This window comes from Rattus norvegicus, chromosome 2 (genome assembly GCF_036323735.1).
Source record: "Rattus norvegicus strain BN/NHsdMcwi chromosome 2, GRCr8, whole genome shotgun sequence".
NCBI lineage: Eukaryota > Metazoa > Chordata > Mammalia > Rodentia > Muridae > Rattus > Rattus norvegicus.
Window position 1 is genome coordinate 245,903,313 of NC_086020.1, and position 26,226 is coordinate 245,929,538.

At 46.6% G+C, this 26,226-nt stretch overlaps 1 protein-coding gene across 2 annotated transcripts; it reads right to left on the reverse strand.

The window, feature by feature from the left end:
- Positions 1 to 1,399: 1,399 nt before the first annotated feature.
- Lhx8 (LIM homeobox 8) lies at positions 1,400 to 26,064 on the reverse strand. Of its 2 annotated transcripts, NM_001415091.1 has the most exons (9): positions 25,776 to 26,064; positions 23,873 to 23,959; positions 23,514 to 23,675; positions 19,979 to 20,100; positions 17,712 to 17,932; positions 17,129 to 17,232; positions 11,995 to 12,090; positions 7,813 to 7,996; positions 1,400 to 2,123 (listed from the first exon to the last, which is right to left on the reverse strand). In NM_001415091.1, the coding sequence occupies exons 1-9, from the start codon at positions 25,854 to 25,856 to the stop codon at positions 2,077 to 2,079; spliced, it is 1,104 nt and encodes a 367-aa protein (NP_001402020.1). In that variant the 5' UTR covers positions 25,857 to 26,064; the 3' UTR covers positions 1,400 to 2,076. The 2 variants fall into 2 exon arrangements, with proteins under 2 accessions (NP_001402020.1, NP_001012219.1); NM_001012219.3 differs by lacking the exon at positions 25,776 to 26,064 and having other exon boundaries at positions 23,873 to 24,166.
- Positions 26,065 to 26,226: the final 162 nt, after the last annotated feature.

Sequence of the window (26,226 nt, forward strand, 5' to 3'; positions counted from 1 at the left end):
TCTTCATGTTACCCGGCCCCTTCTCACCCGGCCCCTTCCTCCCACACCAGCGCTATTTCTCTGGCTCCAGCTCTAACCTAGTATGTGTTATGCACACGGCTGGGCATGGCAGCTCAGACACACTTTGCTTTCAAAACTTAACCCCCTGATGACTTTTCTATGTAAAGTGCAGAGGCAGCCACAGGCTCCAGTCGCCCCTTACACTGTAAGTTCTTCTGTATCCATCCTCTTGTCCTTAATAATGCTTGGTGCAGGGAATATAGACCACATCTGCTCTCAGAGCCAAAGAACTGTTGACTCCAGCTTTGAGATTTATCTTCGGTGTGTGTGTGTGTGGAGGGTGGGTTGCAAACTCTTACCGATTCAGAGGGGAAGGGCAGTGGAGAGAAAGACCTCACCTCTGAGCCCATCCCAGGCTAATGGCCTTGGCTGCCAATCACACACAGCCGGGGAGTTCTCTCAAGTTGCCCAGTGCTGAGCTTGGCTGATCCGCAGGAGCTCCCTTAGACATCTGGGAAAGGTAAAGCTGACATCACCACCCTTCCCTGCCTGTGTCAGGTAGTGAGACCCAAGGAGATCAACGTCAATCTCCCAACAGCTGAGAGTGACTTTTAGCTCTGCTACTTGGACTTTGGTCAAAGGGATGGCAACCAGAACAGCAGGTTGAAAAAGGAAATTGTTCCTTGTTTCTCCCACTGGGGCTTGCAGCTTCTTGCTCGAGGCGGACTGTCCATCCAGTTACTCGGTGCCCATGTGACTGCATTCTGCCTGCATTTATGCTGAGTAGGCTGGAACTGCAAATGCTCCGCTATTACTTCCAGTCCCCAGCCAGATGTGCATCTGCTCCGCTAAGTAAACACGAGAGCCCGAGTCACGCTCTCCCTACGTGGCACTGCTCACCTTTGTAATCAGAGAGGAGCATCTATTGCCTAAGTACAGGGTAAAGTCCTGGGGTTACAACTTAGAACCAAGAGTTTTGTTAGGGAGAAAGCAGTTACTTGGGAAAGCAAAACAGAAAACAAACCCAGAGCCCTTGTTCTAGAATCTCTACTCAAACTCAAAGTCTTCTGGTTCCTTTAAAATTCTGAAGAAATATATGATATGGCTGCATTCCACATTTAGAGCAAGCGGGACGCTCCAACAGTCAGTCTGAAAAGCATTCTGCCTTTAAGTCCGCATTAATTTGACAAGTTAGTTTAAGAGTTATTAGCGGCCAGATGAGATGTTTTCATGTGGGCTTGTTCTTGCTGTTAAGAATGGTCATCTACAAATAGGTTTCCCAATAAAATGTACCCATAGTCCAGGTCAAAAGAAAATAGCTTAAAAAAAAGAAAAAAAGAAAACGGATGAAGAGCGATCTACTCGTGACAGTACACACAGAAGACAAGCGGGCTGCAGCTTTCACAAGGATGCGAAATGTTTAATGAACTTAGGATGGTAGGCTTCGTAAACTAGAGTGTTATTTACAGCTAGAACTCCCCAAGTGCAGACACCGCCGTGGGTGTGTGCGGCATGCTACAACGGACGTGCACTCAAGCTCGTCCAGAAAACACTGGCAAAATAAATTTCAGTTGCAAATTCACAGATACAAGCTTCAAGGTATAAAGTTGTATATGACAAAAAATACAGATAATATTTATAACAATAACTTACAGGTACAAACTAATGATAAACTACGGTTTCACAAAGGATTGTAAACGTTTTTGCACACTATCAGTCCTGCCTTTTAGGCAAAGTGCTCTTTTGATGACAAATAAGTTAATAGACACACACTGGAGCCAACTATTTCCAGACAATACAAAAAAAATTGTTTTGACTTGTTTTCTTCTTGTAAACATAAGTTTTACCCAAAAAAAAAAAAACCAAAATGAAGAATTAATAAAAGTGTCTTGCAGGCCAACTCTAGGTACATACGTGGACGGCGAAAGGATGTTCGAAATGCCTTTGAGTGTTAAATAAAAAATTAACATTAATATCTTTTCAATGGTATTTTATACATAATAAATGACAGGTTTATATCCTCAATCATTTCTATCCCTGAAAGAAGGAATTAAGTATGACTTATTGGCAGTTGGGTCATTGTATGGGGTAGCAAGGGCTGGAGTCCAGGAGTTGTTGGTGAGCTACAAGACAGAAAAGAGACACAGTGGTCAGTTCCGTATGGTGACTGAGAGTGGCTTAAACACACAAGAGCATGCCAAGGTCACTACCTCAGGGTGTGGGCATCAGACGCTAGCATCGGCCACTCTCCCACCTCAATAGGGCTGCTGACCCATTCATACAGAGAGTGTACTGAGCATCCAGGGGATCCTTAAACTTCTCCATCTTTAGCAAGAGGAGGCACAAGCTTTGGGCATGGTGGTGTACCCCATCCCTATCCCATTCACTGTCCCTCACCCTTCAGTTGAGAAAGATACGTGAGCTCTATGTGAGGATGTCGCCTCCTGTCTTTATGTGCAGGTATCAGGGTGTAGGATACACCCATGTTCCCCTTAGGAGTATTTCATTCTCCCCAAATTACAACTCATGGTCCTTCTCAACCTCAGTGTCCAAGGGTCCTGGGGTTAAAGGTGACAAACCCCAAGCTCTGCTGGCATCTAAACACGTTTGCCTCAAGTAGCCCTTCAGTCTCTCAAACGACAAGCACGGTTCCAACAGCAGCATGACCGACCACGTGGCACAATGGTATTACAAGTCTGTTGGCTTTTAACAAAAACTTAAAACGAAACCCTGCTTTCGGCCCCAGCCGTGCTACTTCAAACCAAAACTCCCTCCCTTTGAGAGCAACTTGGAGAGCCAGATAGTGGCTGGATTGTGAGCTGGGAAGATACCCAGGGAGTGGGAAGTTCTGAAGTCCAGTGCCAGAGAGGAGAGATGGGAAAGAGGTTTATTCCGGACAGAGATACTAACAAATGTAACTTGAGAGGAATGTCTCTCAGGCTGGGACTTTGGCAGGGCTGTGGAAAACAGAAATCAGACACACACGCACACAGGCCCTCATTTGGGATCGCTTTACGAGGACTCTGTTTGAGGTGACTTCCTGTAGCCCAGGTTTGTGCCACAGGAAGCTACAGTCAATCTCTGGAGAAAGACCATCCACAGCCTCAGGTTATTCCTTCTTACCTAACCTCTGAAATGAAGTGCTTTTCTGTGTCTTGGTTTTTGTTTGTTTTGTTTTGGCAAGTAATAAGATTTGGCTTGACTAAAAACAGAAGAGAAACAACAGAGAAGAGGCAGAAAAGGCCCAGACATTGGAGCCATCAAATGTGTGAACCTCCACTCGAATGAGGGTAATCCAACTGTTCACACGAGGTCTGAGGCATCAAGGAGATGGGTGTCAGCATGGCTGAGAGTCCTCAAGCTGAGGAACACAGCAACTGAACAAGAAGCTGACAGATGAGCTGATGATCTTATAGATTCAGGGAACTTGTGAACTAGCAGATGAGCCAGACGAAAATATACTAAAAATGAAAGGTCAAAAAGCTAGAATGTAAAAAATTTTCATCGTTGGCCTAAATTATTTTTTTTGAGACAGAGTCTAACTATGTAATCTTAGCTGGCCCAGAATTCTCTATGTAGATCAGGCTACCCCTCAAACTTGGAGATCTATCTGTCTATGTCCCTTCCCGAGTGGTGGGATTAAGGCCTATCCTACCACAACTGGCTAAATAATGGTTCTTTTAATGCAAGATGTCAAACAGCTTAGAAAAGCCTCTAAATGGAAGATGCTTTCAACAGTGCTGTGATCAAAGGGCTTTATGTGTAGATCACAATCAAGAGATAAAATCCGTTTTGAAAAGAGAAACCATCAGGCAAGTGGTCCAAATATGCAGGGATCTTCACAAGAGTTAAACAGATGTCCAAGGGGCTGGGGAAAGTTGTCTGTCATGGGGAAAAGATGCTAAACATCATGAGATGGTACTACATGGTCACCAGACTGGCCAAGAGGAAGAAGGATCACATGCTCAGAGCTTGCGGGGACAGGAGCACCTTCAGGGCTCGCATGCTGCTGGGTCAAAGGGAAAGCTGAGCTGGTGTGACCGCAGTGTGAAGCTGCTGGTCATAGGGAAAGCTGGTGTGACCCCAGTGTGAAGCTGCTGGTGTGACCCCAGTGTGAAGCTGCTGGTGTGACCCCAGTGTGAAGCTGCTGGTGTGACCCCAGTGTGAAGCTGCTGGTGTGACCCCAGTGTGAAGCTGCTGGTGTGACCCCAGTGTGAAGCTGCTGGTCATAGGGAAAACTGGTGTGACCGCAGTGTGAAGCTGCTGGTCATAGGGAAAGCTGGTGTGACCCCAGTGTGAAGCTGCTGGTGTGACCCCAGTGTGAAGCTGCTGGTCATAGGGAAAACTGGTGTGACCGCAGTGTGAAGCTGCTGGTCATAGGGAAAGCTGGTGTGACCCCAGTGTGAAGCTGCTGGTGTGACCCCAGTGTGAAGCTGCTGGTCATAGGGAAAGCTGGTGTGACCCCAGTGTGAAGCTGCTGGTGTGACCCCAGTGTGAAGCTGCTGGTGTGACCCCAGTGTGAAGTTGCTGGTGTGACCCCAGTGTGAAGCTGCTGGTCATAGGGAAAACTGGTGTGACCGCAGTGTGAAGCTGCTGGTCATAGGGAAAGCTGGTGTGACCCCAGTGTGAAGCTGCTGGCAGAGCCTCATGAAGGGAAAGCTGGTGTGACCCCAGTGTGAAGCTGCTGGTGTGACCCCAGTGTGAAGCTGCTGGTGTGACCCCCAGTGTGAAGCTGCTGGTGTGACCCCAGTGTGAAGCTGCTGGTGTGACCCCCAGTGTGAAGCTGCTGGTGTGACCCCCAGTGTGAAGCTGCTGGTGTAACCCCCAGTGTGAAGCTGCTGGTGTGACCCCAGTGTGAAGCTGCTGGTGTGACCCCAGTGTGAAGCTGCTGGTGTGACCCCAGTGTGAAGCTGCTGGTGTGACCCCAGTGTGAAGCTGCTGGTGTGACCCCAGTGTGAAGCTGCTGGCAAAGCCTCATGAAGGGAAAGCTGGTGTGACCCCAGTGTGAAGCTGCTGGTGTGACCCCAGTGTGAAGCTGCTGGTGTGACCCCAGTGTGAAGCTGCTGGCAGAGTGTCAAGAAGCAGAGCAACTGCTCCAACTGTGCCCTCACTCAAAACCCATGCATAGACCAGAGAGAAGTTTTAATAGGTGCCAGAGGATGTACACAAGAGAATCCCCAGTAGTGTATTCCTAGAATACCCAAACGGGAACACAGAGAAAGCTATCAACCATAGAATAGGCATGAAATGATCCCTCGAGTAGAGTTGTGTATAATAAATCAGCAAGACCGACGGCTCACACTCCAAGGAGGAAAGAGGGGGTAGAGGAAGAGAGAAAGAGGGGGGGGAGGGAGAGGGGAAGGGAGAGGAAGAGGAAGATCATCAGTGTGTGGTTCACAACATGGCTCAGCCGGTAAAAGCATCAGCTGCCAAGCCAGTCTGAGTTCAATCCCCAGAATCCCCAGGGGTAAAGGAGAGAATGGACAGTCCTGCAAGCTGTTCTCGGAACCACCCCCCCATACACACACACACACACACACACACACTTACGCACTTGCACATACATATAAATAAATGTTAAAAAGTTTTAGAAAGAAAGAACTAAGACAACAAGGCTTTTAAAGTGAAGGCGAACTTTGGCAGAAGAGAATGAAGACTGAGGGATGCATGGGGCTCCAGGCTGCTGCCGCTCTCCTTCCTCTGAGCACCATTCACACAGGGTGCTCACTTTGGCCAAGAGCAGCATACCTAGCGCGCGTGTGCGTGCGTGCGTGCGTGCGTGTGTGTGTGTGTGTGTGTGTGTGTGTGTGCACGCACGCGCGCACACACGTGCCTGCTTTATACGTGTTAGACTTACTTCAATTAAAAAAAGAAAGCATAAATAAAAACAAGCAAACAAACAAACAACCCCAAGACAACACAAAACAAAAACCTCCAGTCCAGAAAGATATCATTCTTTCTGAGCGTAGAAAAGTAAATTATTTCAATATTGATTCAGTTAAAAGCAAAGCAAAAGGGGCTGGGGAGACGGCTCAGCAGTTAAGTGCACTGGCTGCTCTTCCAGAGGATCCAGGTTCAATTCCCAGCCCCCACATGGTGGTTTCACAACCACCTGTTACTCCAGTTCCAGGAGAGATGCCCTCTTCTGGCTCTTGATGCTACTTTTATGCATGCGAGGCAGACATACATGCAGGCAACGCCCATACACATAAAATAAAAATAAAGGAAGCCTTTTAAAAATGAAAAGAAAGAAATTAAAAATGTTGCCAGCAAAAAAAAACAAAAAAAAAAAACCAAAAAAAAACAAAAAAAACAAAAAACAATGGATGGATCTCAAGAATGCCCTCCTGAGGGAAGTAACCCAGTCCCAAAACGACATGCATGGTGTTTGTTCACTTATAAGTGGATATTAGCCATAAAATACAGGATATCCATGCTACAATCCACAGACCCAAGGAGGCCATGGATGCTTGAGTCAAGGGGGAATGGAATGGTCACAAAAACATATGGACATGGACGGAGGGAACTGGGTGAGAAGGGGGATGGGAGGGGAGTGAGAGGTCTGGGGTCAGGTGTGCAGAGGGGCAGGGGTGATAGTTGGATGGCTATGATAATGGAAATCTGCAACTGACAGGAGAGGGGAGGTAGAGAGCACCTCCAGGAAGAGTCAGAGACCTGGGATAGGGGAGGCACCCAAGAATCAATGCGGGTGTCCTCAGCTGTGACTCACAATATTGGGGATATGTAGCCTAAGGGAGCTGCCTCCTGCGGCCAGGCAGGATCCCCGTGGAGTAATAGGGACACCAACCCACCCGAAAAACTTTCCACTCAAGTCTACAAGAAAAGCAGGAATGGAGGATGAAGCAGAGACGGAGGGAAATGACCAGCCCAACTTGAGACCCGTGCGTTCCATGGACAGGCACCAATCCCTGACACTATTAATGATGGTCTGTTATGCTTGCAGACAGGAGCCTAGCATGGCTGTCCTCTGAGAGGCTGCACCCAGAAGCTGACTCAAACAGATGTAGACAACCACAGCCAGACAGTGGATGGAGCTTGGAGAGTCTTATAGAAGAATAAAAGGAAGGATTGATTGCAGGCCCCAAAGGGGATAGAAACTCCAGAGGAAGACCAACAGAATCAACTAGCCTGGACCTTTGGGGGCTCTCAGAGACTGAACCACCAACCAAAGAACATACACAGGCTGGACCTACCTAGGCCTCCCCACACATATGTAGCAGATGTGCAGCTTGGTCTTCATGTGGGTCCTGAACAACTGTGGCAGGGGCTGTCCCCAAAGCTGTCGCCTGTACGTGGGATATGTTCTTCTAGCTGGGCTGCCTTGTCTGCCTCAGTGGGAGAGGATGAAGGGCATACCCAGGAGGCCACACCCACTTAGAGGAGAAGGGGAGAGAGGGATGGGGAAGAACTGTGTGAGGGGGTGACCAGGAGGGGGCAGTGAAAGGGGGATGTAAAATGAATAGGTAGAAAATAAAATTAAAACAAATAAAAATAAAAACCGCAAACAAACAACAACAAGCGACCTAGGCATGGTGGTACATAGTTCCAGTGCCAGTGCTGCAGAGGCAAAGATAGGCAGAAACCAAACCAAAACAAACAAAACAAAACACCAAAGAACTGACTCGTTGCTTACACACGGAGCTTTGCAGTAGGCTGTTAAACCAATAGTTGGATGCGTTTACTGTCTGCTGTGCCTCCTTATAATGCTTTTCAGCCACTGACCAAGGCAGTCTTTCCAAAATGTGAACGAGGCCGATAATCAGGTTAGAGGTCACCTGCTGCGCTACCTACCGTCCATGTATGAATGCAGCGCCGTCAGCATCGTCCCGTCCTGGGGCACGTAGGCGGAATAAGCCATTTCTTCCAACATGGGTGGAGACAGCCTGGATGAGGGGACTGCTGTGACCGGGGCAGAGGAGGAGTGGTTGGGACTGACATGTTTCTTATGACGAGCCCTGCAGTTCTGAAACCACACCTGCGGGGGGAGAAGAGAAGAGTGGGCGGGCAGTGAGATCGCACCGCAGCTTCTGACCAGCAGCCTGAGTCACACATCCTGAACAAGCTTCTGGAAGGCCCCAAGCCATGGGGTTGGTTCATCCATTCCCCCACCTCACAGAGACTAGGTGTGGTGGTGCTTGTCTGTAATTCTAGGACCTGGAAGGAGTAGGAGGAGGGGGAGGAGAGAGAGGAGGAGGAGGGGGGAGGAGGAGGATGGGGGAGGAGGAGGATGGGGGAGGAGGAGGGGGGAGGGGGAGGGGGGAGGAGGAGGGGGGAGGAGGAGGGGGGAGAAGGGGGGAGGAGGAGGGGGAGGAGGAGGAGGGGAGGAGGAGGGGGAGGAGGGGGGAGGAGGAGGAGGGGAGGAGGAGGGGGAGGAGGCTGCTGCTGCAGGTAGATCATAAATTCAAGGTCATGCAGGATGATCATAAATTCAAGGTCATTTCTGGCCCTTGCCCTATGCAAAGCTAGAAGCCAGTCTGGGATATACATGATCTGGACTCAAAAATTTCTAAGAAGTCCACGGACTGGGATAAACATTTTAGCTCAAGTATTATCACAAGTCTCCCGCCTCCAACTGCCACCCAGCTAATATAGTCTCTGTTGATCTCAAGGTCTATTCTATGCTAACGAAAGCCCTGTGGATTCCAGAAACACATCTCCAGTTTTACTATTGGCATTTGGAAGAAGCAGAAAACAGGAAAGGTCTTTTAATCAGAACCTAAAGAGAAAGTCCTGTTGTTGTATTCTTAGACACCTGCTGGACGCCATTTCAAATCCTTGTTCACATGATTAAAGTCCCTACTGGGAACTCACAGCTTTCTACAAAATTCTTGATTGAGCCATCCCAGTCACATTTTAACCTGCTGAGTTCAAGCTCTCTTAGTAAATACACAGACTATTCCCTTAGAAGCATGCTAAGGTCAACTCTATAATAAGAACAGACTGGTCGCATTTAAGTCGCATGAACTACAAACACACCCAACTGGTAAGGCCTCACAGAAAGCAAAGTACCAACTGCTCTGTTATCCACTCTAGGGCAGAACTGAAGCCATTCCAGACCGGTGAGGCCAGATCTGGGCCTCACCTGACTGCAAGACCATATCTAAAAACTAATCTGTATCTGAGTGAACTGTCATGAAAGGCGACCTCAGCCTACAGTGTTATTCTATCAAACAATGCTACCACAGGCCAGGGTGTAGCTCGAATGCAGAATGCTTGCCTGGCCTGTGCAAGACCCTGGGTATAATCCAAAACATTCACGCACGCACATGCATGCACATGCATGCACGCATATGCATGCACACACACATGTGCACACACACACATGCACGCACACACGCACACGCACACATGCACGTACACCACTTATTTGATCACCGCACACGCACACATGCACGTACACCACTTATTTGATCACCATCATTCCAAACGAGTGGTATTACAGGAGAAATGAGAAAGGAAAAGGAAATTAGAATAAGCACTTTGGCGTCTGGGTGGAACGAGCCAAGGAAAGACCTTGGGTACCATCTGGGTCCAGGTCTGGTAAGCAGGAACTCCGTGGCATGAGAGAAAAGAAAGAAGCTGCAAGGAATATATGAGGGGGGGGGGAATGGTTGGCCTGATTTCAAAGACATACGCTTGTCCCTTGAGACTCTGAAAATGGAGTGCTGGCTAGCCAAGAACTCAAACCAGGGTGTTATCACTCTCAGGGGGTGTGCGAGTGACTAGGGAAAGCACAGGGAATGTTTCTAGGTGGAGACCTAGGTGTATACCAAGGTCTCATGCTGCCTGTGATAGCAGACTCATCAGCTCTCTCACCAAAGACACCTAAAACTCCATGTGCACATTAACATTCCGATCCTAAAATACAAGCTTTAAATGCTCATCCTGGAGCTCAGGCTGACTCGCGCGTGGTGACCTAAATAAATGCCTGGAGACAGCCTAGCAGATGCCTCTCTCTGGTCCTTAGTCTTTCAACGAGCAGGTATCTCTCTCAGGCCCTTATTCCTTCAGTAGGAACCACCACTCTAGAAGACCATCCCATCTCCTTTGCCAGACTCACAACAGTCATGAGTCTGAACTTCTTGCCTCCATTCCACCATGAATATACAAGGCCTGGAATTAGAAGGGATTCCTCCCCAGGCCGTGGAGTCTGAGATACCCACGGGAAACTTCACTGCCTGTGGCATCAGCAGCAGCGTGTGTGCAGCTTGACAAGAAACTCCACAGTGGGTCGGGTCAGTCCTTTCTACTCATTCTTTCACCAGGTGCAGAAGTCTGAGCCCTCACAGATTCCCCTCCTTGTCCTGACCTCCTCACTGTCATGTAGCCCTTCATGCCACACCCCTTCTAGATCTTTTAAGCACTCCATTTGGACTGACCCCTCGTTAGCTCTTTTGGTGTGAGGTGCACAGAGGACGAGAGGCTGCTTTGCATGGAAACCTCTGCACGCTGCAGTCACCGGAGCTTCTGGAAACCCTGTCTTTGGAGAACCTGTTCGCGTTGGTGGGATGGAGGAAGGATGCAGGGTTACTTGTTCATCTGAAACTCTTCCTGCTCCCTGGAGAGTAAGCACGGAAGGAGCAAGTGCCAAGTCTCACAAACAACACACCATGTCCTAAAAGGAAGGTGTGACCCCTCAGTCCTGGCCAGATCTTTTTTCCTGCTGGTTATAATTAGTGCCTTGGGTTTTTAAAAGAAACTCAGCAATTCTTTCAAATTATGTTGCACGTCTCCAGTCTCCCTATGCTGTCTTGGCTCAGGTGGTCTCCTCCTCTTTGATGCCATCCTTCTTTCAGGCCCTCTGTGGTGCTGCCATGCTCCCTGCAGACACACCTGTGACCCCATACTCCCTTTCAGACCCCTCTCCACAATTTGTACACACTACACGTTTGTTAAAGATCCACCCAATGTCAAGGAATTAGGCTTTTGGTGTGACCCCTGTTTGTCCTTCAAGGGGTGTTCTCACAGCTATTGCCCCCACATTAGGGAGCCATCATCTCCACACTGAAGACTAGCATAGGTAAAGGCTCCTCTGCTTCTCTGTTGCAGTCTCTAGGCTGTTTGCTTGTCTTGCTAGCAGTCAGTAGCTGCTATCATGATGCAATTAGTAATGCCCATGTCAGGCTGTTGTTTAACAGTTTCCTCTGAGATTGAAGCACCCAATCCTATAGGAAGCTCCTTAAGCAGGAAGGCAAATGGCTCAGAATAATTCCAGGAAGTCCCTGAAACTGACCAGATTCACGAGGCCCCACCTACTCCCTACCAGAGTAAACAATAAAAGCTGTGGTCAGTCTCAGAAAAGCAAAGCTGCAAAGATGATTCTGAGGCCCAGAGCAGCTTGCCTGGAAGAAGCAGAAACCTGCCCACCCAGCTCCCTGGAAGGGTTTAGAACAATGAGGTACCTGGAAAGGGCACTCTCCAGCCTGCTGAGCTGTCTGCAGGCTGTGCAGTGTCCTCTGGGTCCCAAGCATTGTGAGCTGTCACCTGTGCTGGGCTTTGATAATGCAGCTGACTTTGAGCCATTTCTGTTCATATAAGAAACCCCCCAAAACTCACTGGTTCACTAAATTGGACTTGGTGGCGTCCATATGTTGTAGGCTCCTTATCTGGAGTGAATAGACAAATGTGCTGCATACCCCCAGGAAAAGTTTTTCCACATAAGCTTAAAACAAAAAATGACTCAGAGATTGGAGAGATGGCTCAGTGGTTAAGAGCACTGACTGCTCTTCCAGAGGTCCTGAGTTCAATTACCAGCACCCACATGGTGGTTCACAACCATCTCTAATGAGATCTGATGCCCTCTTCTGGTCTGTCTGAAGACAGCGACAGTGTACTCAGGTGCATAAAACGTAAATAAATTTTTAAAAAACTGACTCAGGGTGAAGGTAGGAGGTGGCATCCTGAGGTTTTGTCACAAGAGAACGGCATGCACCCCCAAAGCATCGGATGCAGAATTACCCATGGGGCTCTCACCTGTATGACTCGCCGGCTTAAGCCTGTCCTTTCTGCCAGTTTCTGGAGGGTCTGTGCGTCTGGGTTGTTGTCCTGAGCAAACTGTGCTTGCATAACCTGTGATTATTTTTTAAAAGACAGATGTTGGGAGAAAATAGTTAAAAGCTTGAACTTTTGCATTTTGATGGTAGAGAACAGATAAAGGCACACAAAGAAAATGATGCAATGTGTACTTTGGTATTAAAAATGAATGTTGGGCTGGAGAGATGGCTCAGTGGTTAAGAGCACTGGCTGCTCTTCCAGAGGTCCTGAGTTTAATTCCCAGCAACCACATGATGGCTCACAACCATCTGTAAATAATGGAATCCAGTGCCCTCTTCTAGTGTGTTTGAAGACAGCTACAGTGTACTCACATACATAAAATAAATAAATACAACAACAACAAAAAAAGAGAAATGAATGCAGCCAACACAAATGGAAGGAAGGCATACTTTGTAAATTTACCCAAACTCTTCTTCTGAGAGATCTTTAAAAAACTAACCTACCAGAAGGTAAAACTCTGCCCCTCAGCCATGCCATTAGAGACACTACCCTTTCTCCATCCAGTCTCAGAACTCTCAAAACCCACGGACTCTGACTCTCCCTCCCTTGGCTTCCCATTTGTGAAATATCCCTGGCACTGTAAGTGAGCAAAATGCTCAAACCCCACCCCAGCTATCTCTAGCCTCTGAGGGTCTGAACAACCTCAAGGGCTCTCACGTTAGTTTTTGTTGATTTACAAACAGTATTTGCTGCAGAGACGGATTACAGCATACTGCAGTGATGTCACTGGTGTTTGTGGGGGTGGGGGTAGGGCGTTTGCTCCATATGGCACAACCTCTTGAGATCTAGAAAGGAGACCCCTCCCTTAGTCCAGGTGACAAGCAGAGTCCAGCGACTCAGAGATGACATTTTGGGTTGGTACTACTATGACAAGTGCTGTGGCATGTATATACTCATACATGGTGGGGGTAGGGGTCTTAAGCTCCTATAAGAAAAGTATTGAAATGCCAATAATCATTTCTAATTAAAGGTAATACAAGTCATGGTCAAGGCTTTTGGGTTCTTGGAAGAGGGACTCCTGAGACTCATCGAGCAGTTTTGAATTTTATAAAGTTTTAAATTTTTTAAAGTCAGTCAGCTGAGGAGAGTATGAGATAAAGGTAATTGACAAAAAGTAAGGGCATTCAGGCATTCAGTAGGCTGTGCTTGTCTGTGAGCACCTGCATCCCTCACTGTGTTGGCCGCCCCACCCGTGCCCTAAGCAGTTTGAATTGGCCCTCCCTCTCCCCCAGGGAAGTGTGAACTTTGTCTTGGCCTGCTCCTGCCCGTGCTGTCTTTCTGCCTCTTCTCTTGTCAGAAGAAGCCCCAACAGCTTACTTTGCAAAGTCCCTCACTCTGAAGCAGTAGAAGCTCCTTTTTCCCCTTTAGGGGAAAGCACCCTTTTGCATTACCCTCCTTGTGGGGAGGGAGACTGCATTCTCTGCTTGCCTGTAATGTGATGTGCACTTCAGAGTTGGTGACGAGGAACCTTGACAGTATGAGAAAAGTCTCCAGGGCATGGAGAGAAAGACCAGAAACATTTTGAGGCTGTGAATGGCCCTTTCAGTTAAGATGCCCTTGGTTAGGACTCTTCTAGAATCAGGTGCTCCTAGCTTCCCACCTAATGCTGCATCAATAGGTCCACGGTAAAAGGAACATAACTTACTCTTGTTTTAAACGTGGCAAAATGGACTCCACAAAGCCTTCTTTTTTCCCTTCTTTAATACAAGGGACTGCTTTTCTATTGAGTTGTGTTTGTGTGGGGGTGGGAGTTGGGGGTGGGAGCGACTTGGGCGTAACATCCCAAACCCAAAGACAAATGGCAAGTGAATGGGTCATGTCTTTACTTTCTCAAAAGACAAAGCAGAACAGTTATTTGGGGATTCATTTCTAAGGTTCCTGATGAGCTGGTTTAAAAAGAAGAAAAGAAAAGACAAAAAAAAAAAAAAAACCTCTATATGTAAAAGTGTAATCATAGAACCAACATACATTTAGTAAAGATAGTTCATTAGGGAAGGAAAATTGAACTTAAGTCTACCCTGGTCATTAGGAAGTATAATATTCTGGGCTGGAAAGATGGCTCAGTGGTTAAGAGCACTGGCTGCTCTTCCAGAGGTCCTGAGTTCAATTCCCAGCAACCACATGGTGGCTCACAACCATCTGTAAGTAATGGAATCCAATGCCCTCTTGTGGTGTGCCTGAAGAAAGATATAGTATACTCACATACATAAAGAAATAAATCTTAAAAATAAAATATTCTAGGGAAAATAGGGCACTTTCTATTCTTTTAGTTAGTGCAAGTATGTGATCAAAGAAAGGAAGGAAGGAGAAGGAAGGAGAGAGGGACAGAAAGAGAGAAAGAGAGAAAGAAAAAAACAGAAAAGATGACAAAACCTTTAAATTCTATTTAGCTCCCCTATTTGGCATATGTTTAAACCACTGCAAACCATTCCTAGTTCTATTGGGAGCTCTTTGGGGGTGATCAAGGCAAAGTTCTATGGCATTATAAAAACAAAACAAAAACAAAAATCAAAAACAAAAACAACAAAAACCCAGAAAACAAAAATCAAAAACAAACAAAACCCAAATCAATCAAGATTCTAAAAAGCCAGAAGTGTGTGTAGTAGCATCTGAATAATATATCAGAAGTAGCTCCAAGGAGGAGCCAACCTTGGCATGTTTGATGCCCACATGGCTGGCTGTTGGGAATGAACCATGGCAGGAGCAGGAATTTAAGTGTCCTCCTAATGCTTGACATACATCTGTATACCAGTTTGACATACATCTGTAGCCATGCCCCTCTGATCCGGAAACTCTTCCTCCTATGAGACTCTGAAGTGGAACTCTGGGAATTTCTTTAGTCATCCCATGCTAACACTCCTCTGTCCAAAGCAAGAACCACATGGACAGTTTTAGCTCGGTTTTCATGGATGATTTTTATTATTATTTTGTTGAAGTCAATACTTGAATACATTCAGTTTTCTCAAAATTAAGACAATTCGACAAGGTGACTATCATACCTATATATCAGATGATCTGGCAAAACTACATGATATGGGTTTTGTTTGTTTTGGGTTTCTGTTTTTTTGTTTTCTGGGGTTTTTTGTTTGTTTGTTTTGTTTCGTTTTTATCTGTGGCTATTCCGTCTTTCTTGTTCCTTAGAACAGCTCAGCCTTGCACCTCACTTGTTTTGACAGTCTCAGGTGTAGGATCGATGCAACTGAATGCCGACTAGATGGTGTTTTAACTTTCAGAACTCACTCTTATCAATTTATAGTTTATGATTGGAATCATGTTCTTACGTAGCAATGCATAGTTTAAGTTTTTGTGAACATTGTAGGTTGTTATTATAAGCCTGTCTGCAAAATTCAGGATTTCTCTTCTCTGTATTGCTGGGTTCCGATGAAGCACATGGTCTCCTGGGAGGCAAAACCACATGAAAAGCTCAGAGGTTGGGCAAGTCTGTCTGAGCCTTTTCTCTGCTATTCCTTGAGTGGCTGATTACCTCATGGGTCTTTCCTGTGCCCTTGGAGAGGCTGACTACACTGAGGACTTGTTGGAATGGGTGAAGAGTCGAAGATGATATAGACAGGGCTTGGTCTGTATAAACTTCCACAAATGATCACCATACTTTTTTCTATAATTATCTTCCCACAGGAGACTGTATAGCTAGATACCTGCCATGACTTCAAACTTCCACAGTTATAATTTTAATAAGGGATTTTCACATCCAAATTATGAAGCCTATAGTTGTCAAAGTCACGGCCAAGTCTCTGAGGAAGTTTCAGTCCGATGGTTGTCTATTAGCGACTATGTCTAACCCAGCCCACTGCTCAGACTGACTGTTGCTGCAAAGCTTGGATAAGAACTCACTTCAAACCCAGGATGTGTGTGATTTTCTCCAACACTCCAGGGAGCATCAGACCAGCAACACTCAAGTGAAACCAAATCTCTCAATTCTCTTATTTTCCCCGTATTACTCATTAGTCAAAGACTTAATATCGAATCAATAAAAGCAATTGTGTTCTTGGAAGGCCTTTCCTTAATGGATCTAGATTTTAATACTCCGAATCTGGTCCACTGCCAAATTCTCTCAGAACACTGGCTACATCCAGGTTACCCGTCTAATTGTTCTTTAAAATACCACTCCTGAAACATTTTTACTAGAGAGGTCTGAAGTGCTGGCCAGTCTCTGACTACTTAAGTGCGTTTTCCTTTATTTGTTAACAAGACACAATTGCTTTCAGTTCTGAGCCCAAGTCGATGCTAAATATAACACCACACTAAGCAGCCCCTGGAGGAGGTGCAGTAAATTATTTATCTTAACACAAAACAAATACCTCAGCCACACTGATCTTCTAGAAAATATGATCCAAAAAAAAAAAAAATGCCAGAAAGACACAGCATATGTCGACTTAAATCCAAAGCAGGGGGTATTTTTCTAGACAGTTTTCACACATGAGCCAGTGCGCACACCCAGGACAGCTATGCTAAGGAAGTCCCTTTACTTTCAAGGGCAGAGCCAACCTCAGCATAGAGAATGGAATTGCTGCCTCGATCCCTTTATGATTGGTGTCAACCGTGGATTCCCGTCTGTGGCTGGGCAGGTTCTGTTCTTCCCTAGACAAAATGTGTGCGATTCTATACATTAAACAACACGTCATTTACTTAAATGACAGCACACTGGAGCCCCACAGCCCTGAGTGCTGCCTTTTTCAGCTAAGCCTCCACACGGTCATCTTCTGCTGTCGTTATATGAAACTAAAAACGTCGTCTGCCTTAGACTGATGCTCACGGAAGCCATAACAGACCAACACTGTGCCCCGGTTTGACGTTAATATCAAAAGACCCGAAGGACACCAAACTACTGACTAGCTTCTGCACACCATGACCCTTCAAGGCAGTGAGTATACATCAACACTCATGGAGTTCGGTCTCTTAAAAATGTATAGGACAACTATTTAGGAAACAATATTCTCAGGCAGCATGGAGGTTACTTTTTAATTTTTCTTTAGGTTTGTTTTCTTTTGTGGGGAAAGGGTGTCAAAAATCAGAAATGCATTGCCATGTCTACCTGGAGCTGATCGGCTGTGAAGCTGGTCCGAGCTCTTTTGGCTGGCTTTGGATGATTGACGTCTTGTTCTGTGAGAAGGGCTCCTTCCACACTAATCCCATTACCTGCGTTTTGAAAACAAACCATCTAGTTGGTAACTCAGATGGGTCTATACTTCTGTACAAGCCAGTCTCCTCGCACACCTTGGCTTTTTGCAACTCATCTGCCTCTTCTAAATTGGTAACTTTTTTTTCTAAACCTTCTTGCAAATAGACTGAGAAAGATAATATTCATAGCCTTCCACACTCTGAATGAAATGCAGTAAGTTAAGAGTATATATCTAAGGCCCATCTTATGAAGGCAAACGCACAGAAAATAAAGGCTAAACCCAAACTCCAAGCTGCTGCCTCAGACTCTAGTGTGGAACTAGCACTGAGGCTATGCTTTGGCTGCAAATCAACAGCTGGAGTCCTTTACTGGCAACAATGTTAACTTTACAGCCATTGCTTCTTGTATAAAATAAAGCGTTAGAATGGCGGTGAGGTGAAGTCAGTTTCGCCTCCTCTCATCATCCTGAAAGACTGAACTTGTGTTCCTCACTCACCGTTCTCCACTTCTCTCTTCAGATTGTCCAGCATGCAGTCAAAGTGCACTCTACAGAGGACCTTCTCCTCTACCAAGGCAAACTCCTCTCCCGTGGACAGTTGCCTCTTGCAAGAAAAGCAGGCAAAGCAAGCCAAGTGATACACGTTGCCCTTGGCCCTGCGGACCCAGTCAGTAGAATGGATGTGCCTTCCACAGCGGGAGCAGCGTGTCCCATACCGTCTGTACACAGGAAGGAGGCATGGTGAGGTATTTATCGGGCAGACCTCAAACTAACACATCATCACGCTCTATTGGAATTTTGTAAGTAGTTACATATTTTGAAAGTGAAACAGGAATTAATTCTTCTTAATGTGAATACGGGAGGCAGCTGAGACATGCCTCGAATCTTTCTTTAAAAAGTTTTCTTCCCAGCTTTTCTTTTAAAATGCATGAAATAGTAGTTTCAATAGCCCTTTTGTTGTGTCAACTATTAAGGCATTTATAGGTTTCCTAGAGATTCCAGATACACATGCACATTCATGCATACATATTCCAGGTTAAAAATCTTAAAGGGTAAAAATATGCTAACCCAACACAGAAACACTGGCCGGACTAATCCAGTTGAGGGGATGGGTCTAGCTCATGGTCAGCTCATGGTGTGTACTTAATGGGGACTGGATTTAGTCACCAGTGCCAGAAACAAAACAAACACAAAACCAAGCTGAGATGACTAGGGCTAGCAAGTAGTGTTCGCATATTTAAATAAAGAATCTGTATTCCTCACCCTGAGGAAAAATTCAGAGGTTTTCCAGCCATGACAAGTGGCTACTTTGCCTGCCACAGGAGGGTAGAAATGGTCCCTAAACTTCCAGAAACATTTGTAGGCATTCTTAGCAAGATACCAGAGCAGAAGGGATTTTTTTCTGCCCAGTCTTAGTGACCGGATGCCCTGTTCTCTTACCTCAGTCACTAGTGGACAAGGTTATTACGTCTGCCTGTGTCTACCAGGGAACCATTTTAAAAAGTATTGCCAATTTAAGTGGAGCATTGAATTCTAAAATTGAACGTCAGAATAAGTTCCCCCCCAAAGAAAAAAGAAAAATCGGAAAGAAAGGGATTTTTAATGACTCTAAAAAAAATAAAAAAATTCAAAAGGTGTTTATTTAAGATAAAAAAGTAAAATCAACACACTGTAAGTTGAAGAGGAAGCAATTGCTACTAATGCTAAAGAAATGGGGCAACTCTGGTGAGAACTGTACATTTTAGGTAATTAAAAAAAAACGCTTGATTTTATAAGACAGACTGAATATTACAGAGACACACTCTAACCTGAACACAATCGTATTCAGTGTAAACTGCTGAACCCTGGTAGAACTTTTTGAAACCCCATCAGCACTGCACTTAGTGGACTATCTAGCAAAATTCTGACATACAGAGTTCCACAGTGAACTTTTTCTCCCTTACGAACAGATGAAGAAGAGATAGGACCACATATAAAGCAATGCTTTTACGATCACTTTTAGACAACTCTCCACAAAGAACTACATCCTGGGAGACACCTGATACTTGAAAAGCCACCGGGAGATCACCGAGAGATTTGCCACATTTAATATCTTGTACAAATACAGTCTCCTGAGCCAAAGGCAAAGAACAAGCCACAAAATCGAGGCCTGACCTCTGGCAGAGCGATTCGGTTTGTTGTATTTATGACAGTTGAATAGCTTGTTCTTTGAATAATGGCGTAGCTTGATTATAGCATCCACACGCCTGGCACCCTTAGAGGTTTGTTACCAGGGATCGTTTCTCACATGATGGTTTTATTCCGCTTCACCACTGACTTAAAACAAGAGGCACTGCTGCCCTTGAGTGTCTCATCCCTTACTGCGTATCCCAAGATTCTCTGTTTTGAATACCTCAAACTTCCATCCTCTAGTTTGGGCAAACAATCCAATATGAAGTTTTTATTTAGCCAATTCCTAAAGGAAGCTAACTAACACTCATTTAGTTTTAATACAAATTACACCCCTGGCCCTCCAAATTAAAGAGTTTGATCATGGTGCTGGAAATCTCTAATCTCAGCACCTGAGCCGACCAACACGGGAGGATCACGAGTTGAAGGCCAACCTCAGCTACATAGCAAGATCTGACCTAGAAAAAAATACTTTGAAATATACCATAATAACTGCCCCCGAATAATCAAACGGTGTGCAAAAGGCCCTGTTACACAAAAGTCCCTTTAAATCACTTCTTGGGGTGTTTATTAAAAACAAGAACTTGGTGGTGTACCTGAAGTAATCGAGTTTACAGAAAATGTCTTTATCCTTAATGTAACAGCTTGTGTGCCTTCCCAGGGACGTTCTGCAGACACTGCAGGAGAGACAGCGGACATGCCAGCATAAGTCATTCACCTGCAAGGGGAAAACGAGGATGAGTGGCCAGTCCACACCACCTTCTGAGCCCCAGCCACTGATTCTGTGTGGGGGGCAAGAGAAGGGTCAGCCCTGCCACACCACAGTGCACTCTGAATGCTTCCACCCAAGCAACACCCTTGACATGAGCATGAGTCCGGCTGTAGACTCTTCTGGGCTCCAGAAAGAAACCAGACGCCTCTAGGCCACTCACGCTTGTTTTTTTTTTTTTTTTTTTTTTTTTTTTTTTTTTTTTTTTTTAGTCTTTTGAAGGATTTGGGTTTTCTCTCATATTCTTTTTCTTTCTCCTTTCCTCTCTGAGAAAAACCTTGGGAGAGAAACGTTTATTTTAGGGGCATCTACACGGGTTCTGTTTTCGTCCTTACTCTAATCCTTTTCGTAACCTGCCAGAGTTATGGAAGTCTAGACAAACCTTTTGGCCTACAGTTTGGGCAAACAGCTATGAACTGTGTGCCATCAGTAAGAACAACAGAGACAGAGGATAGATTTGCAGAACACTCACCCTAATAGAGAAGGCAGGCAATACACTTCCTGTACACATTAGAAATTCCTAAGGTAGAACCTTAAGGATGCTGCACTTCCCCACCTCCCCTAACATTCACAGCTACAGAGAACAAAGTGCCCAGGACAAGGGTGTTGGTAGCCTTAGGAATGGCGGAGCCTCTGGAGAAAGGAAGATACCAGATTATAGGTGGTTTTAAATGCACCCAGAAATATGTTTATTTGTACTTCAAGTAATGAGACAGGATGGTGTTTAACAAAGCAGGGCCCTCTAGATTTTAACATAGGAACAAAACAAATTACCAGCAAGGTTACCTGAAGCTTGTGCTGCCCCCTAATGAACATGAGTGTCCAGCTGTGCTGGCCTGCTGCTGTGCAGCCCCTGAACTGTGTTGATCGGCAGACTGGGGCTAACTAGGTTTGCGCTTTCGCACTACCAGTCAGGGTGTTTTATTGATAGGGGGAAGACACAAAAGATACTCTGAAGGAAACAATGGGTTTTCTAACGAGTTATGAGCGTCTTCCCAAAGCAAAGTTTAATTTCTGATGGAAATTTAAGTTTGGGTCTTTCTTCCAAAGAACTATTTATCCACTCTATAAACATAGTTAATTGGATTAAGATAAAAATAAAAAGATGTTAATCAGGTAGAATACTTCCTGGAGCAGAGAGGTCTTTTCCTCATGTTTTCCCCTAAGCTGTATCCAGTTAGTATAGAAGGTCCCCAGTTTCTACCACCTGAGAGGCCTTATTGCAACCATAGTGGGCTTGTGTTTTGTTTTCTAAAGCAAGGCTTTAAAACAGAGGCTGGGGCCTCTCTCCAACTCTACAAAAGCCAGACCTCATGCCTGGCTTGACACCTTTCCTCAAAGTTTCTTTTGAGAAAGAGAAGAGAGCTTCTTAACATTTCCAGTCCTTGCCAGGGAGTAAGGGAGGTGGAGGAGACTTGGAAAGGTTCTGGAAACCTTCCCTGAACTAGCATTAATCCAATATGGCTCTCCACACCAGGCTAGGTTAGGACAGGACTATAGAGCGGCAACAACCATAGCTGACTCTTTTGTCTGAGGCTGTGTGAGCTGCCCCACAGGCTGGTGTTTTTTTTTTTGTTTGTTTGTTTTGTTTTTTTGTTGTTGTTGTTGTTTTTTTTTGTTTTTGATTTTTTTTTTAGACTCAAAAGCTGCATCTATAGTGGATCAAATATTTGTTACCAGTGAGAAGTTTAGATTCTAACTTAGAGTAAGGAGTTAGCACTTCAACTTGGGGGTAGGGATGCTGAGAATTCAAAAATGATCCTATGATATTAAATTTTAGTTAACTTATAAATCCTAGTAGAATACGATTGTATGTAGAAAACTTTCCTAGGTAGACTCCTGTCCAATTACAAAAGAAAACTTTGCAGAACCACTTAGACACACAATTTTTTTTTTTACTAATATAAAGACAAGCACGAGCAATTATAAAATTATACAAGGTCAATGCCAGTATCTGTGGCTGAATTCAGACAACACATTTTGCTGTGTAACTGTTTTCTACATCTTTGCTGTGAAATGTTAAAGTTTTCTTAAGTCAGGTTCAGAGATACTGCTCCAGATTCTGGCAGTCACTGAGAACCTCTTTCAAAACAAGAAGCTACTTTGACTGGATGGTTTTGAGCTTCGTTTTCTCTGTAAGTCAAACGGGATTTTAGGAATGCAGATTTAAAGAGAAAGCCAGGTTAATTTACAAGCTTCAAGAGTCAGATAAAAACATTAGAAAATGTTTTCACTCTCGCCTGCTTCAGTGCTTTATCTGGGCTCCAGGAAGTAATATTCCCGTTCCACCCAGAAAGCAACTTTTGAATGTTGACATTAAGTTAAAGAAACCCACTAATTCACGTTTTGATATTTTATTCTCTGTAATTAATCCTTCTGAAAACTGAAGCTTGGGGAGGGGGTTACAGAAAGTGAACTGGTTTGCAACTAATTTGGTATATTGGAAAGCATTGTTTTACATAGTGGTTTCTTAAAAGCTATTGAAGTTGGAAATCCAATGTGTTCAGATTAAGACACAGGGGACCAAGATCCTGGGGACATGACACGGGTAACTGCAGCCTGCCAGAATCTGAACTCCAAAATCCCCCGCCCCTGTGTGAAGTATTTTAAGAGAAAGTTAAACCAAATTAAGACAGTCAACTCTGAAATCACTCCGTGAAACACTTGAGCTGAGGGTTTTATATGCGCACCTAAATTTACAGCTAGATTGTTTCCCACCCAAACCCTAGCGGGACATAACACCACTGTGCTTAGCAAGATCTGGGAGGTACCGAAATGGCTTCTAAAGCTGTATATAAACTTTTGCTTTGGGAAGGTTCCAGGTACCGGTAAATAAACCTATGACCGCGATGACGCTAACAGTCCCAAACTAAAGATCTTTAAAGGCACTTTACAATGATTTTAGTTACAGAAGGAGCCGCTGCGAGGAGGAATGACACACATATGGGCATGGGACTAGTCCACGTTGATAGCAGCACGGGTATATTGGAGAGGAGGGACCAGTTTGCAGAGTAAGGGATTTTTAAGTTAAGTAAATTCTAGGCTTGGAAAACAAACACGAGCTAGGCATCCTTATGCTTCAGAACGGACGGCACTTCTTCAAGCTCTCCTTTTGCTGCTGGTGACCAAGTCCTCCTCACACTCCAGGAGAGCCCTCATTTACGTGGCAGACCCTGTCCCTAGACTGTTTCACAACAAGGAAAACCCTACATTCCTTCTCACACTTCTCCCTGCCATGGGCCTTAGAGTGGTGGACTAATATGCTAAGAGGGTCTACGGAGCCACGGTTGATACGAACTGGGACACTTTCCCTCCCATCCCTCACGCTGACTCCGTCGAGGCTCGCCTGACCCCCATCCTACCTTGAGGAGGTATTTGTCCACAATCTCCAGGCCGCAGCTGCTGCACACACACTTGCCTGGTGGGCACACGGAGCCCGAGGCCATGGACTGGGGCGAGGACGACGGGGAAAGCGGGGCCGAGGAGGAGCAGGAGTCCTCGTCCCCGGCTCCCTCGGGATTCACCTGCGGGAATAGCCGAGCACTGGCCTTGCACGTCCCACCTCCCCACGGGGCACCCCGAAGACTGTCCTCCGTCCCCAGCCTTCCCCATCGGCTCTGCGGGATTCCCAGACCTGTAGGACCCCTGGAATCCCGCAGTCCCGCACCCAGCCCCGCCCAGGGAGCTGAGGGGTTCCCCCTCGGGCCGCCGCCCCACTCACCAGTCCTTCTTCCCCAGCGCCTTTGCGGGTCCTCCCGGCCGCCAGGGCTGCAGGCCGCCCGCACTCCTCCGACATGAGCCCGGGGCACTGCGCCGCGAGAGCGGGAAGGCAGGAAGACGCGGGTCAGGAGCCCGGGGCGAGCACGCGGCGCCCCGCAGTCCCGGCCCTAGGGCGCTCTTGAAGGGCGCGCACGAGGGCGGCGCGTGCAACCGCGGGCACCTGAGGCCGGGCGCAGCTGGCCGGCCAGCGCGCAGCCTCCCTGGGCCGCCGCCGCCAGCGGGCGACTCGAGGACTGCGCGGCCGCCGCGCGGGGCTCGAGCCCCGCGCTCACCCCGGCGCGCCGGCCCCCGCCCCCCACCGGGGGTACCCAGCTAATAACCGGCCTCAGTGCACAAAGCGATTGCTTTCTAGACGTCAATCACCCAGGCGCAGGGAACACCCGGCTAAAGGGGGCACGGGGCGGGGGGAGAGGTGGAGGGAGAGAGAAGAAAAAGATGACTGAGGAGGGGGTGGGGAGAGAAACTTGATTTCTTTAATAACCTCAATTAAAAGAGCAAGACACACACATATATTTTTAAAGGGGGGGGGGCTTTTTGAATAGGATAGCCCGAAAGGTGAAGAGGTTTAATCGGATACTTGAAAGCTAATTACAGTGGGATTTAAGAAGCCTGGTGTTTGTTCCGACAATTTGAATGAAAATGCTTCAGATTAAGCGGAGCCAGCAGCTCTTTGGTAAACTTGAAGCAATTAGAACCGTAAGCGATTTACACTGGTTTCTTTAAGGTGTGAATTGCCACTTAGTGCTCAGTAAGTCAACATTTTAGCTACTAAAGGATTATTTTTAACCAGCGCAAAAGCGGGACGAATAATAGAAATATCCAGCTGAATTTAATTTGTTCCATTAAAAAAAAAAAACAAAAAAAAAAAAAAAAAACAACCCTTACCCAATGCGTGTCAGAATGTTTTAGAGCGTACGGACGCTCAAGTGTCCCCAAGCCCTGGCTGCACTTTCAGTTTTGTTCTGTAAACGAATGCAATCTGTCTGAGAAGTCTAGTTTAGGGCTGGTGGGTCCGCGGATTCCAGCGGCCCACACCCCTCGCGTTTCTTTCCCTTTGTCTCCTTCCCCTCTGTCCTCTGAAAGCCCCAGGTGAGCCAGCGGCCGCACGCCTGGATACTCCCAGCGCAGCCGCTTCTGGGCCGCGTCCTAGTACTCTCAAAGCATCCGGGCCGAAACTCTACCCGCTACCGTCAGGCAAACACGAAGTCAGCAGTACCCTGCCCGCGTCCAGCCGATCCCCCACCCACGCCCCCGCTCCCCAACAGTCTATGGTTCCACCATAAAATGCGAGCACCCACGGGTCTTGCCTCCGGAGTAGGTGACAGCTTGCCAGGTTAGGCTCGCCTCAAGCTGCGAAGTTTGCCCGTTTCGTATTTCCGATGAAGCTGTTCTTGTGGCCCTTTCTAAGAGCGGGCGGGCTCTGGAGGACCCAAGTCCTCAGGTCTGTCGCCGCCGGTTCTCAAGCCCCACATGTGTCTTATCCATGGCGAGAGGCAGTGTTCACTCGACACGCGACAAACGCCTAGACCCCCGATCGATCCCTGCCCCAGACTGCCGCGAACAGCGGGTCACGTAGAATAAAAGCAGGACTCACATTGCCCGGTGAGCGTCTTAGGCTCCAGGCTTCGTCTCCCAAATTAGAGTGTCCATGCCTCAGGTTAAGTGAGCCCGTGGGGAGGGGACGCTGTGATTACTACCTAACGCTACTACGTAATAAAAAAAAATTGTCAGGTCTGGAGATGAGGCAGTGACAGGTAGTTTCCCAACCTGGTTTAGGAGCCGGACAACTCTCTTCTCAAAGAAACTCCTATTCAAGAGATCCCGCCCGGCGTAGGCTCGCTCACCTTCTCGCGGGGAACCGCCAGCTCCGGCACGTCCTTTCCCTCCAGTTTACACACAAACATCTGATCGCTCTTCCAATACATTGCCCCGCAGGCGCTGCTCGTCACATACCAGCTCCAGAGGGTCAGAGGCTGTGGGTGTCAGCAGTGTTCCCTCCTCCGCCCCAAAACGCCAAGGAAAGCCAACAGGCAGGACAGCGATGCCACCAGTGCGTCTCGGGTCCAAAGAGGACACAGTGATCGTAGCCACTGTCTGACGCACTGTTCTTAAGATTCCTCTCTCAGCCACACTGAGGCCTGTCCCTCCAGGAAAAGAGGGAAAGTTGTGTTTTCCAGAGGGTGGAACCTTACAGAGAGGAGGGGGTGCGGGGGGAAAGTCTTTTCCTGGAGGGACAGCCTCACCTCCTTATGAAAAACCCGCCTTCTCTACATATTAAGATCTTTATCTGCACCA

Bases quoted from the DNA above. Each gene is read 5' to 3' on its own strand.
- Lhx8 (NM_001415091.1), bottom strand. From the start codon at position 25,856: ATGTATTGGAAGAGCGATCAGATGTTTGTGTGTAAACTGGAGGGAAAG. The intron at 23,960-25,775 runs GTGAGCGAGCCT...CTCGCGGCGCAG, and splicing joins TGGCGGTTCCCCGCGAGAAG to TGCCCCGGGCTCATGTCGGA. The intron at 12,091-17,128 runs GTAGACATGGCA...AAATAATCACAG, and splicing joins TCACAGCCGATCAGCTCCAG to GTTATGCAAGCACAGTTTGC.